This window comes from Rhipicephalus sanguineus, chromosome 9 (assembly GCF_013339695.2).
Source record: "Rhipicephalus sanguineus isolate Rsan-2018 chromosome 9, BIME_Rsan_1.4, whole genome shotgun sequence".
Taxonomy (NCBI): domain Eukaryota; kingdom Metazoa; phylum Arthropoda; class Arachnida; order Ixodida; family Ixodidae; genus Rhipicephalus; species Rhipicephalus sanguineus.
The window spans coordinates 27,103,343-27,119,599 of NC_051184.2; the positions used below are offsets into that span (position 1 = coordinate 27,103,343).

General features: G+C 45.3%; 1 protein-coding gene across 1 annotated transcript in view; it reads left to right on the top strand.

The window, feature by feature from the left end:
• Positions 1-528: 528 nt before the first annotated feature.
• LOC119404831 (terminal uridylyltransferase 7) overlaps positions 529-16,257 on the top strand; it is a 45,362-nt gene continuing 29,633 nt past the window's right edge. Inside the window, exons 1-12 of the mRNA XM_037671505.2 lie at positions 529-674; positions 1,236-1,313; positions 1,670-2,423; positions 5,287-5,390; positions 5,981-6,098; positions 6,182-6,359; positions 7,452-7,592; positions 8,256-8,452; positions 9,774-9,887; positions 12,107-12,154; positions 13,227-13,398; positions 14,194-14,405. Coding sequence (XP_037527433.1) covers positions 6,045-6,098; positions 6,182-6,359; positions 7,452-7,592; positions 8,256-8,452; positions 9,774-9,887; positions 12,107-12,154; positions 13,227-13,398; positions 14,194-14,405 — 1,116 coding nt within the window. The 5' untranslated portion in view covers positions 529-674; positions 1,236-1,313; positions 1,670-2,423; positions 5,287-5,390; positions 5,981-6,044. The remainder of the gene's footprint in view (positions 675-1,235; positions 1,314-1,669; positions 2,424-5,286; positions 5,391-5,980; positions 6,099-6,181; positions 6,360-7,451; positions 7,593-8,255; positions 8,453-9,773; positions 9,888-12,106; positions 12,155-13,226; positions 13,399-14,193; positions 14,406-16,257) is intronic.

Genomic DNA, 16,257 nt, shown 5'->3' on the forward strand with positions numbered 1-16,257 from the left:
ATCAGAGAGTCTCAGTGCGGGGGAGGACACACAGTCATTCGGTCTCCGCGTTCTTTTGTGCTCTCCGCGTTTTCTTCCGTTTGCCAGTCGCGCCAATTGGGAGAACTCAAAGGCACCCGAGGGGCCACCGGCACTAATCTGATGTCGCCGTTTCGTTCTCCCCGCGTTCGAGTAAGAGTTCACGCAACATCTCAACCAGCTAGTACTCCAAGATGGCGACCGCGGTGACGTCAATGAAAACTATGTACAACAGTACAACAGTTCGGAAAATGAACCGGTTCGCTTGCCGACGCATGCGCGATTCTGACCAATCACGCAGGTCAAGCGTGCCGATTTATGTCCCGAAAGCCACAGGATTACAGCAAACTGCGGCAGTGCTTCACAAGTGCACCACCACTTTCAGGGACGCAGCGTTCGATACTAGAATCTTTTCTCAACGTCTCTTCCCTTTTTTATCTCACGTTTGAGGCGATTGCCCGTCATGGCACTGTGTGCATTTTTCGCTGGATAAAGACCGTTGGACGCATCGCAGTCTGCTAACAATGTGCCTGTTGTTGGAACATGGCGGACATACGTCCACCGTGACTACGGGGGCTTTATCGTCAAATTGCGTACTCAAGTGCTTCACAATCGCCACATCCGAAGCAAGTGCTGACCGCTACCGAACGAGCTCTGTAAGGTCTTCCTGGAATGTCTTCCCATTTCGTGTCCGTACGGCCGGTATTGGCTTCCCCCTCGAAAACGTACCATCCCAGCGCAGATAATCTGGGCGCCCCATTTTCCCCGAGAAACGCAGCTGACGGACGCTGCGTTCGGCGTTGGCTTGCCACGAAGATGACATATATGAAGAAGGCCCAGTTTTGATACCGTTGTCCGAATGTCTTATTCGATTCGTATCTCGTTATCGCGGCGTCGTACCGTCGCCAGATCACAACGTCGAGGCCCTTTGTCGTGACAGCGGAACCAGTTTTAGAGGAAACTCATTCCCCCCCTCTTGATCTCAGAGCGAACGAGCCCCGCGCATTATCTCCCATTCCTAGTATCGCAGATAGCTTTGTCTCATTGCAGAAGATTTCAGACCCAGCAGCTGCATTCAGTCGATGGTGTTCGTGAGGCCGTGGGGGAAAAAGAAAGCCCTATAAACATTTATAAAGCGTAACTTGAACAGCACATGTCTGTCTTTTGGTGGGCGTTGACATGGTCAATTGATTGCTTGCATGTGCGGCGGTGCACAGCGGACAACCAAAGGATGTGTCGGCAAAGGATGAACACCCGCTGACTCCTGTACAGCTGTCGTGGTTGGTGGCGCTACGGTATAGTACCCTTTTCGTTCTCATACGTGCTGGTCGCATACTGTACCTACACTGACGTGCGCGAAATGATAGCGTTCACAACGAGTAAGCGCATTCGCGCGTCCCCAAGTCGTCACGCCACCATCGTTGCTTCTCACAATATCGCTTGAACTGAAAGGCGTGAATTACTGCTTCACAACGGAAAATTAAAGTAAACTTGCCGTCAAATGTCGCAACATTTTTTCCGCTGTCTTCTCTGTCCAGATCAAGAGCATGCCTAGTTAAATTTTTCACATTCGCCTGGAGTGAGGGGTGGCAGTTAGCGACTTCCTCTAAAGGTTAGTCAGGGTTAACGTTGGCTCTTGAAATACTTCCAGCCCACTCGTCAACATGACAACCATGTCCGAGCGAGAGATGTGCCTCGAGATTGAACGGGACCTGAACCGCATCCTGCTGGCTTCCACCAGTCGGAATCAGCCGCCGGATGCCAAGCAACAGGACGACAGACAACCACCCAAGTACCTGTTCCAGCCCGAATCGCCCAATCAGCCTTTGATACAGCCTCACCCTGCACAGGGCTTGCCATCAGTGAACCCGTCACCCGTAGTCCAGTTTATGTTCACTGCCTGCAACACCGCTCGCGACGAAGTTGACTGCCGGCAGAGACTGGCACGGATCCCACCGAAAGCGGGAAAGCGTGAGCGTCGGAAAAATTCTCCTCCGGAAAGAAGGACCTCAGGCCGGGCGAACGCGATACCAGTGCACTCCCGCCCGTGGAAGGGGCCGATGAGGTTCCAGTGTCGACGGGCTCGGCAAATTCGAAGGACTGTAGCACCGAAGTGAACAGCACCGTAAAGGGTGAAATTGGCGCGGGCACCGTGTCCATGGCCGAAGGGTGCGTACCACACAAGGCCAAGCCTGTCGCAACTGGACGCAGGTCGCCGGGCCCGAAGAACAACAGCAAGGGCCCGCGAAACCAGTACGAGGAAGTACTGATGAGTGCCGCTGCTTGGCCTCGTGTAAATGACCCCAAGGACTTTCTGTTTTTGCATGACCTTGAGAGGCAGCTGCTTGAGTGCGCACCTCGTTTGCAGGATAATCGTCGCCAAAATTCACAGGCAAAGCCCTTTGGTGAGACATTTGACTTTTTTTTAGCTTATACCTGTGCCACACGGGCACAGAAAATGGCAACTTCCTAATGCCTTAATATTTAATACCATTTGCGTGGTGCCACACGGGCAAATCAAATGGCATTCATCTTAATGCCATTCGTCACCTAATGCCTTTGCTAGAACCCATTCAACTGAGAAATGCATACTCTCGACACCAAAGCTTGCTCACTGCAGTGCACATAAAACATTTGAAATGGCATCTACCATATCAAAAATATTTTATATATGACTTTTAACAAATCTCATGTTATTTCCCTGTTGCACTATAGCAAAAGTCACTTCAGAATTGCAACGGCTTTGGCATGACAGCCGCCATGTGGTATTTCAGGCTTCAGATTTAACTTGCCATGACTGAAGTTGCTGTGATCAGTTGTGATGCTATTAATGACAGGAACAAACTCAAGCTTATGGCACCACGGTATCCTTACTTCTGCATTTCACTATTCCTGAACGCAGGTTAAAGTTGTTAAAATGTGTCTTTATATTTCACTATTACCCTAAAATTTCTAATTGCCAAATCACTGTTATTGACATCATCTGGTCAAATGCCATTATATTTAGACTTGTGTCAGCACCGCCGAAAAATGTCATTCAGGAACTTAATGACCTAACTACTGAATGTCATTTCTTGTGCCTGTGTGGCATGGGTTTTAGTCAAGTCCTGGGGTTCACCTGCAGTGGATGTTAGTACATGATAATAACAAAATACTTGGTCTAAGTTTCATTCACTGTAAGGTCTGCTTCAGACTGCCCATCACGTGTTTGGGATCTGTCATGAGACTGAGCTTCCACGTCGGTTTATCCTCAGAAATGCCGTGCTAGTGACATTGGCTGATGCTGCTAACCTCGGCAGTGTTTGATTTTTAAGGAGAGAGTGGTGAAAAGTCCCACGATGGATGCCAATTCTGTGACAGTGGTGTGATGGAGTGTTTTGGAGTGGGAATCGGGCCTAAAGCCTATAGTCGGATACAACTATAGAAGTACGCGGCATTTTCTCCACAAAGGCGGATGCATACAAGCCTGCACCAATGGGCGTGCACTCCAGACTGATGTCATTAGCCAAACGGCCGGTGACTCCTTGGAGAACATTGCCGAGTGCATGAGCGGGACTACTTGTTTAGTCGCGGAGGTGATCGGCTGGCTCACTTTGGTCATCTGGGCGGGGCCTCTCTAGACTTCTTACGTTGTATCCGACTATAGTGTTTTGCGTTATGGCGAGTTTGTAAATGGCAAAATACAGCAGTTGCACCAGGTCCAACTTGCATTAGGAATTCCACATATTTGCAACAAAACTGACAATCTTTGCTTGGTAGGTTGTGTTTTCTAGTGTCTTGAAGCTGCTTAGTCAAAATAAAGATTACTTTTAACTTGTAGGGGCAGAGCAGTCCTTGTAAGAACTTCTAATGAAGCACAATCGTACCGTATTTACTCGAGTCTATGCTGGCCCCGATTCTAAGCCGACCCCCGAAATTTTCAAGGCCAGAAAATAAAACAAACAACCTTAGTCATTGTACTCAAATCTAAGCAGACCCCCCCCCCCCCCACTTTGCACATCATTTTTTCAAAAAAAAAAAAAAAACATCGGCTTAGATTCGAATAAATACAGTAATTCTGGAGCAATCGAAACTTGTACATGTTAATTATTGGGTCGTATCAACCTTAAAAGAGCATGCCGAGAAAAAGGGCTCATTGTTGGAGTTTGTGGTTGGGGCAGAATGGGGCAGTGAATGTGCCCGTTCCATCATAAACTTCTTGGAAGTGTAGCGTGAAGCTCCAGAGCGACTGTACCTTCAAGGTTATGTGCTAAGGATGGATGCCATCATGTTCCCTAGGACTCATTTGCAAATATGTACACATTTGTGTAGTTTTCAGAGGTTTAGCTAGATACATATGTGAACAGTACCTCACACTGTTTCATAATTCACTGGATGTAATGAATTGTGTGATAGTTTTGCGCTTATGCTAGAATTTGCATTGCACGTCATAGGCAGTAGCACTTTGACTTGTACGTTGCGGCTTTTTCAGCACAGCCTACAACATTGTTTACGAATGCTGTGTCCGTGCTTGGTTTTTCACACCTGAGACATCATTGCAGAGAAGGAGGCAGACACCTTATTTACAAGAAATATGCTGAAGGGCGGCACCATGAGGGCCTTGACATGATGAAATCTTTCGTGTGTTGCGAAGCAGTTAATCAAGGCTGCTATGAACGCTCCAGCTATCTGAATTCTAGGTTGGGTGCATCATTGGGGAATGTTGGCTCTTCCTCTGAACAGCAGAGCGGTATCTAGGCCGCATTCTTATTCCAAATACAAGGTAGCGAGCTTGATTGCCAGCTATGGCAGGACCACTTTGATGGCGGTTCAGTGTAAAACTGTGTACATATGGGCAGTGTCAGAAGTGATCCCGATATTTCCTGAATATGCACAGCTGCCTGATCTGCAAATGTGCTACGTGTGTTGGCCTACACAACCAACATAGTGCTGTACTCTTTGGGTTCAGAGCAAGTCGATGTTCAGTCTTTTTGCCAAACCTACATCTCATTAACTTTTCACCCTGTGTGTACCGAGATTAAGAGACATGTTACAGTAATTACAGCTCGTTAAAAGTAATCCTGCACTCCCTACTGTGGTCTTCTTTATAATCTACTTTGCACTTTCAGAATGTTAAGATCTACAATTTATTAAAAAATATTTAAACATTTTATAACAGTAATCTGCATACAGGTAGTGTTATTCAATACATTTACCACATCTATGTCTAGTACTTATTGGGCACTACCGTGCTGTCGGAAGAGGTACTTACAGTGCTATACTTTGCAGGTCCCGCACCTTCACACCGCAATGGCGGTCGTCACGACAACCCCAATGCGTTTGAAGAGAAGCTGGCGGTATTCAGGCAGCACAGGGTTCTTCTTTTGAAAAAGGTGACAGTGGTCTCTAAATGCTCTTTATTCTGTTTCTGTGCTTCCAACTGTCGTACTCATTTAAAGAGACACCATAGATCACTTCGGTTGCTATAATATCTATAACCATGTTTAATTATCCCACGCTTGTTTTTGGCTGAATACAGTAGTTGGATATTAGAGCATAAGTGTAAAGACAAGCGTTCTATTTTAATTAGACTCTACTTATAATAATCAGAGGTGTAGTTCACTAAGGTGGCATATGAGTTATTGTTGAAACGAGAACAATCCCCCCTTGGAATAAAATTCTGAGCTCGTATGCTAATGCCTGTGCACTTTGTTCACAACAGTCTCACGAGCATTTTCTATTTCATATGCCAGCATAACTTGGCCAACTGCCTGTCATAAAAGCTGGCTTGGAAAATGGTTTGTTACTGCAACCTATATGTTAGTTTAATCCCAAGAGCAATACTGGGGTTCCTCCTGTGTAATTATTGATGCGGTGGTACTGGCCTAGCCTACTGTCCCTGTACATAATACACTCTTACAATGTGCACCACTGTGTTGCCATATTACTGACATCGGCCCTGACTCGCATTTGTGCTTTCTAGAGATCCAAACGTTTCCCAAGGGCTCAGTTCTACTGTCATCCTCTGTCATCGGCACTTCGATGACATGTGGTACGTCGACAAGCACTTGGAACAGGAGCAACATGCTAGCAAAAAGCTTGTGAGTACTGTTGCTTAAGGGCCCGTCCCTCTGTGTTGTTTATTTCCCGCGATTGCACCTTCATTGGGGAACCTCGTGTCCAGGTGAACGACTTGCGGTTGGCGGTCAAAAACCTTCCCTATCCTGTCGACGTTCAATGTGATGCGATTGGCACTATGATCGAGAAGGTGGCGCAGGAGCACAGTTTGACTGTGGAGGAGGTTGAACTGCGGAAGAGAGCGGTCAGTGATCTGGAAACGTTCATCAAGGCAACATTACCGGGTGAGAGGGAAATTTCTTGTCACTCGAACATGCATGTCTGCGCCGTGCAAACCTAGCTTGAAGGTGTTCTAAGACGAAAGTTCGTGCAAATGTTGTTGGTACTTAAACAAACTGCTGATGCAGCCTAACTGGGACATTGCTTGGTAATAGAGTAAAACTTTTCTTGTATCTTTCTTCATAACGTGGTAACATGCTTGAAAGTCTGGCATCCATAATGTTCACAACATTTTTAGCCCAGCATGTCTTTGAACATGGTACTATATCGTGTTGCTGCATTAAAGTGAGAAATGCATAAAGAAGGGTTTTGCTGTGTCCACTAAGCTGCTCTCATGGTTGGAAAATAATAATATACGTTATGCCGGTCAAAAGACATGTACGCCCTGGACAACGCACCCATCTGAATAATAATGCTGTTTTAATGTTATTATATGGAAGACCTTGAAATGAATGGTGAATTATTTTGGTCACTGTATCAGTGGCTTGGTGTACTTAAAAGGTTCCTGAAATGGTTCTTCAAAATTGCAGGGTGTTGGGCTACAGCTAGAATAAATAATTCACACTGAAATTTAGGCAAAAGATCTTGTATCACGAGAGCCATGGGTGGTTAAAGGTTACCCTCTTCCCAAGCTGGGCTTTTCAAGCTTCTACGCCGAGCAGTTGGGGTTAGCTTTGCCTTCTGCGATCCTTCTCTGGTGCACTGTTGATCACTGAAGCCACACTCAGTGTTTGTGTGGTTGATGTCTGCACCACCAGGTGCCGCCACAGACCCTACTGTTCCCATTTTCTCTTCTGGTACGAATGCAAAGAAGCCGCTCAGATTGGTCGCACTACTGGTGTCCCAAAGCATTGCAGCTGAAAACTCACTGTGGTGGCGCTCTGCGATCTGTAGGGATGTGCATACTTAAAAACCTTATAATACCCACTTTGCACAGCATGCTTAGATCGGTTTGTTAGTGATTCAAAGGACCCACACTAATGGCTCAATGGTCATGTGCGAGATTAGAACATTTTGAAGGCAGGCTGCAAAGAACTGTGTGTATGCATCTCGATGTAGTTTAGCAACTAAAATGTTCTATCAACATTGAAATGCAGATGTCAGGTTGAACCTGCACGGTTCGTCAGGAAATGGGTTTGGCTTGAAGACGAGCAATGTCAACATTGACTTGACTCCGCTTGGGAAAGCGGACTGTGCCCAGCTCTTCGTTGGCACAGGTGACCTCCTTCAGGAGTGCCGTAAGCATACCTTTTTTTTTCTTTAATCATTGTCCTTTGAGTGCCTTGTCCTTTGGGGATGTTTCGGTAACAGTGCATTGTAAATGCAGTTCTAAGTTAAAGCTTTGTTCAACCATGCTATGCTGCATGCGGAGTAGTTAGAGTGGTTACAGGCAAGAGTTTCCAGAAGTATGAGCTGTCGGGAGGAATGCTTAAAAAAACAGAGCACTGATACGTACAGAAATTGGGCAGGAAATTTAACGTTGCCAAGCATTAATGTGTTAACAGATGCTTGAGCAAACCATAGATGCAGAATGACCAAAATTATTCAACTGATGTTGTGTTGCTGATAAACAGTAAACAGTGTGTGTCACCTGCTGAGGTGAATGGCACACTGCCAAATTCAGCTGTCATTTTGTGCTCACGAGTCCCTCCCTGAAGCTTGCAATTGTTTTGCTGTATTCATAACTTTTCATCCGAGCATGAGTGTATATGCAAGTGGATGCTTGTGGCGTTATCAGACTTTATCGCACTGTCTATAGAGGGTGCTTAGTAAGGTGTTATCGAAAGTGTTATCGTGCACTATAAAACTTTTCACAGACTACGGGGTGTCACCCGAGACCTGTTTGAGAGTTCCTGCTCTAGCGGCTTGACATTCATTGTGGCATTTGATCGTTTCTGTAGCCAAGTACGCCCAAGTGACGAAGGACTACCTGTCCAAAGTGCCGCGAATACGCTTCAAGGAGGTCGACAGCAAGCTCTCTTGTGAGATCAGCCTCAACAACTCCAACTCGCAGAAGACTTCGAAGCTCCTCGACGACTACGCCTCACTCGACAGGAGGGTTAAAATTCTGGGAGTCGCTTTTCGGCTGTGGGCCAAGGTAAGTGGGAAGACCTACCCTCATCTTTGCAAATGAGTCTTGTGTCAAACAAACCTTGCTTAAATTTGCCAAGTGTACGTTAGCATTGCTTTCTCGTCTGAAAAGGACAAACTGCATTTAAGTAGTCCTCTGCGATTCTTGCCTGAACGGCTCAGAGGAATTGCATGTCCACTCTAAAGCGTTTTTTACACTTCACCTCCCTAAATAGTTTTGAAAGAACAGTCCCAAATCGCCAGTCTTCTTGTTTTTGGTGCTCTTTGGAAAAAGCATGTTGCTTAAACACAAGAAGCTTATTCAAAACAGTATTGCAGAATGCTGGTTTTTATGCGCTGCTTGCATTGTTTGGTAGTGGTGTATTGGGAAGTGGTGTTGTGGTATTGTATCGCCCTATAAACATGAGCAAGGGAGATAGAGGCATGGAGTTGATTGGATCGGCTTTGGAAAGAGAAAGATTTGGATATTTTGCCGTGCGCATCTTCCAACTAGTCCACTGTAGCAGGTTTCCGAAATGTGTGGACATGCTGAGCTCATTTGTGTTGGAGGGGGGAGGTTGAGTATATGTTGAGAGTAGCTTGCTACAATGCATTCAGAAATCGGCGTGGAGTGTTAGAAAAATGCTGTGGCTGCTCCAGTGAGAGGGCTATGCTATCTCCAGCATCTGTACACTTCGGTATCTGTACACTGAATGTTGTGTGCCTAGTTCACTGTGCCTATGGATCCTGGTAAAACTGATAAATTGCTTGCTTGATTCCTTGATTTTTTTATACCAAGGTGCCCCTTCACAATGCTACTGTAGTTTGCGCCAAATACAGATGCTAAAAAAGCTGCCCCTCCTGTTGCAGCTTGTCCTGCAAACAAAGTAACTGGCTACATATAATTAATTACAGGAAGAAGTAATTGAATTACCATGACCATTACCGAGTAAGGAAAGTAATTGATCAATTATAAAAATGACGAAACGTGTAATTGACTACAAGCGATCAGTTACATGTCGATTACAAACAAGTCTGCTTGGCCATAGCCTCGAAGCATAGTATTGTGCTTCTGTGGCTATATGCCAATGACATTTTATAGCTCATTATGATTTACAAGTTTAATTCTAATTCAGGACAGTGTCAATTGCATTGGAATCATAAATGCCTCTGTACTCTTAGTAGGGCATATTAATCAGTCAGTGGTGGTAAAATTAGTCCAGAGCCTTCTACAGCAGCCATTGTAGCCCGGATTTAAAATTTTTGATGTCAAATGTAGTAATCCACCTGAACAAGCTAGCTTTTTTGGGGGGTGCCAATTGTACAAGTCTTGGCTCTTACGTTTGCAGCACTGTGGCTTGGACCAGCAAGACCGGGGCACGCTGCCGCCACACGCGTTCGCCATCATGACCGTGTTTTTTCTGCAACAGTGCAAGCCTGCTGTGCTGCCCGTGCTGCATGAGGTTGGTAGCATTTCAGCCAGTCTTGTCTCTCTCTCGTGTTTACCACCGTTCTCTCTGCTTGTAATCTGCTAACACTTTCAACTGTATGCAGCTGAAGTGCAGACAGCTTCAGCTGCATACAGCTTTGCTAGTACGACAGTCACTTGTTTGCCTGCGATACAGGAAGCAAGAATGAATGCAGCAAAATGGGTAACAGGGCTGGTTGGCATGCATTCTTCTTTGAAACTTAAGCTCAACAAAAGATGGAACGCAAGATACGAAAGCGCCCTGTCTTATTGTTTCTTGTTTCCTGTCTAGTTGCGCCAGTAAGCTTTGGTGATGAGAATGCAAGACAAGTCCGTGTACGTGACTTAAATGTCTGTCCTGACTGGCTGTGCCTCTGAGCTAGAAAGGAAGCTTGAAGATTGAAGCATTCTAATTCACCCGGCAAGATTCCACAGGACTGGTCTGCCATATCCAGTGTACTAAGAGTTCCACAATTGGCCTCGTTTTATGACCTGCTAGTCTCCTGGTTAGCTAGGATAGCTTATTGGCAGTCCTGGGATGGCATTGTTGCTGGGTTCAATAACCAGGATGAATTTTTTCTTAAGGTATGAAGCTCTCTGCTGAGACACCTGTATTTGTTTCTTCTGTGGCATTGTCTGAAGAAGCCAACAGACAGTGATGCTAAGGAAGGGATGGGGGACATTACTTGTAGTTTTCAACTGCAGTATATAGTAATTGTGATATAAATCGAAAAGCATTAAGTGGACAAAAAAACAACTTGCCATTGGTAGGGACCAAACCTGCAACCTTCGGATAACACGTCCAATGCTATACAAGGGCTATGGCGGCGGTCGTTTCCCTGTCCACTTTATTGGGTATTACAGTAAAAGCTCGTTAATTCGGATTTCTAGGGACCGGAAAAAATGTCCGAATTAACCGAATGTCTGAATTATCGAATAGTCGAAATAAACACAATAAATGCAAGAGTTTTTTCAACATACCTTTACTTTACAAAGTAATCGCGGATGCGTGTCTGTTTTCGAGCAGAAATTCGCGCGGACACAATTTTTGTGAGCCCTTTAAGGTGCTCAGCAGCTCACATGCTGTCTGCAGTGCCAAACCAAAATTCTTCAAGGACGACGCGGGCTTCCGCGACTTCCTTCACAGTGCGAGGGGGCCCGTGTGGCTGCTCCTCTTCAGGCTCTTCGTTCTCGGATTCGTTGCCATGCATCACTTCCTTGACGATTTGCACATCAGTCAGACAGCCGGCAGTGGCAACGCCATCATCAATGCCGATATAATCCTCTAGTGTCACTGCATCAGGCATAACACTTCCGAAATCCTGCCCAACGTCGGCACCGTAGTCCGGCGACACTTCGGCATCGCTGGAGTCGGGTACAACAAAGCCACTGTGCCCGAAACAGTTGGCAATGGCGTGCGCAGGCGTGTTCTGCCACACATACGCAAGAATGCTAACTGCGCTCAGGAGACTCGCGTCGTATTGTTCGCCGACGTCATGGCACAGGAGCAACTTCTTGTCGGCAGAGCCCATTTTTCAGGGCACGTAAAATTTCTACTTTGTTGGTGAAGTCCTTCGCCTCGTACTTGGGCCGCTTCGCCGGCGTTGCCATCGGCGGAGAGTGCGTTCACACGAAAAGTCAGCACAAAAGCACCAGCAACAATCAAGCTAAAGGAGCCGTACTGAATAGTTCCTCGATAAAACGACGTTCAACGATGCAGCACACCAACGGGAACAAAGCACACGCGAAGAAAAGGCGTTCAACCAGTCTGGCAGTCTCAAGTCAAGCCAAGTCGACAATTGATGTCCATGGCGATGCTGCGTTTGAGCTTCACTTCTGTTCCGAATTGTTCTTTTTTCGTTTTCGAGCCTCGCCAGCGGCCCGAAAGTCGACGAATTATCCGATTTGCGGTCAAATCTGTCCGAAATAACAAGCGCCCCAGTCTCATAGAGTGATGCGTATATTTACAGGGACCAGATGACGTGTCCGAATTAACCGATTTTCCGAATTAACGAGAGTCGAATTAACGAGCTTTTACTGTACTGCGCATGCAATCCCTGGGGGTGTTAGCCAGCGCCACTCATAGCCATGGTGGTGAGTGTGGAACGCTCTTTTTTGCCAGCTGGCGTCATGTAGCATGTGACTTTGCTGCACACTTTCAGGTTTGCAAGCTATAGCATTTATATTGTATTGCTTATTTTTTTAAATGTGCAGATGAAAGATGGCAAAGAATCAGAGTCGTACCTGAAGCCCAAAGACCTGGTAAGTGGACTAGATATATCAGTGTGGCAGTGTAATTGTATGGCTATTACTGTTTGCTAATTCAAGGACAGGAGAACTGACACAACATGAAGTACGCTGCATTGTTTTTTCATTCTGGCCTTGTGTTACCACCTTGCTTTGGGCAAAAATGTAAGATTGACTTGTTTAGCAATGAATTTTGGTTTGTATGAGTTTGTTCAATTGACGTCATTTTTCTCGCACCGCATTTCACTGTAGCTGAAATTTTTTTTACAGTCACTTGAATGAAAAGTGATTTACTTAAGTATGCTATTGTTTGCAGGGAGGTGAACTCATTTTTCTGCATGGACTAAGGTGTTTTCAGAATAATGCTTCTTTCCCCAGTCTGTTTATTTCTTTTTTTGCTAGTCATCTTCTGTCATGGGTTTGTCTATCTTGCTGCAAGTAATAGCACGCTTCAAAGTATCCTGGCAAACTCACAATAGCTAGAGTAACCAGTAACCAAATGAATATGCTATGTGAAAAAAAGGTGCTTGTAGCTTCGTCGAGAAGCTTGTCTGTCAACATTGTTGAAAGCACGCAATATTGTAAATCACACGGGCTAGATTGAGGCTGTATAGGCTGCAATTTTGCTGCAGCATTGATGCATCAACAGTAGAATATCCTTGAATGGAAATCTCATAAACAGTGCAACAGTCATGCTGATTGGTCGGTTTTGTATTGGGGAAGTGCAAAGAGCTTTTGTTAGTCGAAGCCAGAATTAGCGTGACTCTCGTTAAGCCGTACCGTAGAAGCAAGCTTTATATGACTTTTTTTTCTAAAAGGGGAAATCTGAAAACCGACAACTAAATTTCGATCTCTGGGTGGTTTGGGGGCCCTTTAACATTGTTGAGATGGTGTGTGACAGATAGTGCCACAGCCTTGCACATACTTTTTGTTAAATGGAACTACTTTTAATTGGAAACGCACTTTTTCAGTTCCTTGAGCCCCCGTTAATTTAGACATAGTTTATTTCAATTTGCAGAAATGTGGAGTGTAAACGTCTTTTTCTAGAGTGCATTCACTTTGCATCCTGTTTTTCTCTACGCATCAGGAAGGCCGGTGGAGCTGCAAGAACGACCGCAGCATAGGTCAGCTGTGGGTGGAGCTCCTGCGCTTCTACGCTGCGGAGTTCAAGCTCAACAAACGCGTGGTCTGCATTAGACGGTCTCAGCCTATGCTCATCGTGGAGAAAAAGTGGAACAAGCGCTACATTGCCATTGAAGGTAGGGTAGTACTCTCGATGAACGGAAACCACCGAAACGGGACATCCGTCTTATGGTTGTCCAGTGTTGTATTTAGGCAACGCGGAATGTTTCGTTTAAAACAGGACCACTGTTTTCGTCATGCTGGATAAACATATCTGCCAGCACTGGCACCGTAAAGCACGTCGGGGTCCGCACCTCATTCGGTTTCCTTGTCCACTTTTCTACATTTTTTTTTTTGTTGGCTGCAGTCTCACTCCTGAATGGCTATGCTATCTCGGGTTCATCAGCATGTGCTTATTGTTAGCGGTGATGGCACCAAAATGCCCTCACAATGAACTCGCACTGAAAAGAAAGGTGACAGTGAGTGTAATTGCTAAATAGCAAGAAGGGGAATTGATCGAGGGGTTCATTTTTTTTTTTAGACACAGCCAGACGAAGGCAACAGCAGATAATGAAGCTAAGGAAAGCATTGGGACTCCTTGATTTTTCTAGAATTTTTGGTTACGAGAAGTATGTTTTCCCGGATCCCTTAAGTGTCTTGTAATGAGGTTTTACTGTAATAAGGTCGAAGTATGGGTCAGTTGGTACATGACGCTGAGGCAAAAACCAGTGAAGACGACACCGGATAAAGAAAAGAAGTGACACACACAAGCACTGGTCAACCAGTCGTCGTGTGTGTCGCTTCTTTCCCTTGTCCAGCGTCTTCTTGACTGGCTTTTGCCTCAGCATTTTACTGTAGCACATTCTTTTATGACATAGCCGTGTGTCCTCCTCTCTTTCTTTCTTTGTCTCTCCTGCCTGCCTGGCATGCAGACCCGTACTCGTGCAAGCGGAACCTTGCCCGCTCGATTCCCAGCGAGCGAATGTACCTGTTCCTCAAGCGCTGCATCTGCACCTCGGCCATCTACTTCCTGCAGCCGCAGCTGCACATAGGGCCCATGTTCGTCCAGCTCCCGGGCCCGCCTATGTACACAGAGAACTCCGAGTCCGAATCCGAGTCTGACCAGGAAGAGGACAACACGAAGGTGCGCCTGATGCGGCAGTCTCCCCCATCTTGTTGTCGTGCTAGCGGCTCCTTTTGTGAAAGAACCATGGCTCGACGCATTAATTCGCCACTTCAGGATTTTTAAAATTTGATAGCCCTTTGCGACACGTGTTATGATTGACAGTATATAAATGCGTGAAATTTGCATAATTTGTTGCCAAGGTTCTGGAGTCCAAGTTTAAAGCAAGTAGAAGTGTTAGAATGAAGTATTCAATATTTTGTAGCAATTAATTGTAATTACAGCGTAAATAATAGTATAATTGTACAGTCAGTCATGCTATAGTTCTTCTTAAACCGAATTCAACGACCCACTTAAATTACATGCGATAGTTATCTGCTTGCAGCAAGCGTTCCTAAAAAGGTGCGAAAATATTTTAAATTTTGGTCGAAACGCCCCAGGTTCAATGTCTTGTTGAACGTGGTACTGCCTTCACCGAAGTGATCATGTGTAGCAAAAGTTTCGAACCAGAAGTGATATAAAGGAACTTTAAGCAACAAGAATGCTCAATTTACCGTTAGCCCAGTGTTTGTGGTCTCTTCCTTGCCAATAGTGCACAGAAATTGCAAAAGTAAGTCGTGTCTTTGAATGAGGACGCCATGTTGCAAAGGGATGAGTAAGCTTTCCTACTTTTTTGTTTTGTAACTAGAAGCTCTCATTCAGGCTCATTTCGTCATTTAAGGTTTCTTCCTGCAGGCAAATGAAATTCGGGCACATGTAAGAGTGCTCATAATATAAAACAACTCCGTGGCAACACCGAGACCTAACTACATGTTAAAGGCAAAATGAGTGTTTTCCTGGCAACTCCTTGGCAATTTCTGAGCTATGCAATTTTCGTTTGTGAGTGTGTGAAGGAATTTTTTTTTTAGTTTACTCCATGGCAACTTGCGACGTTGAATGTTCGGGTTCGCAGAGTGTCTCAAGGAACTCCTTGGCAATTTTCAAACAATACCTAATATTCTGGCACATTCAGAATTAATCTCGGGCAGATCCTTCGCAATTTTTGAACAATGAGTACTAATACTCTGGCAAATACAGAAGTGCATCCGAAGCAAGTTCTTGGAAATTTCTTGGCCTTAACATTATATTTGAGCAAACTGAATGTGTCTTGAGCAACTACTTTGTAAATGTATGAACTGTAGTATTTAGGCAAATGGTGTGTCTCAGGAAAGTCCATGGCAATTTCTGAGCTATAATTAATAGGGAGCTGCTATTAAGGCTTTACTTTCAATAAAAATTAGGAGCCATTCCCCTATCGGGAAAATGGGGGCAAGCGAAGTTTGGCACGTGCATGCCTGGCCTGCGCTTTTTCCTTCTTCCTTTCTATCGCATTGTGCAATGCTCCCTCCATGTCGGTAATTGGACCGTCATCCACGTGCATGTGTGAAACAATGAAATTCAACAATTGAAGGCAACACGAAATGACAAGCGACCTTGATAAAAGATCAGATTGCCATATCAGAAACGGCTGACTGCCGGCAAGCCCACAATTGAGAGAGTATCCATTATTGGAAGACAGCGCATACAAATACGCTTGTGACTGGCGCACCATTGTGTGCACCCGCATTTCTGTAAATTCGCCTCTGCCTGGTCTTTCATGAACTGTGCTGCCGGCACCGACATCTGTAACTCGTAGGAGCTTCACTTAAAAAGTGAGCCTGCTTGCTTACCAGACAAGTGTAATCTCGTAAGCTGGATATAAATGACTCCATATTGCAGGATGTACAGGACATAACGCACATCTTGTCTTTCCAGGGCTATGGCAGTTATTTATAGCAAAGAACCAAATGCCCGAAAAATCTGTACTCCTTCATATGCTGGCTTCCACTGATGC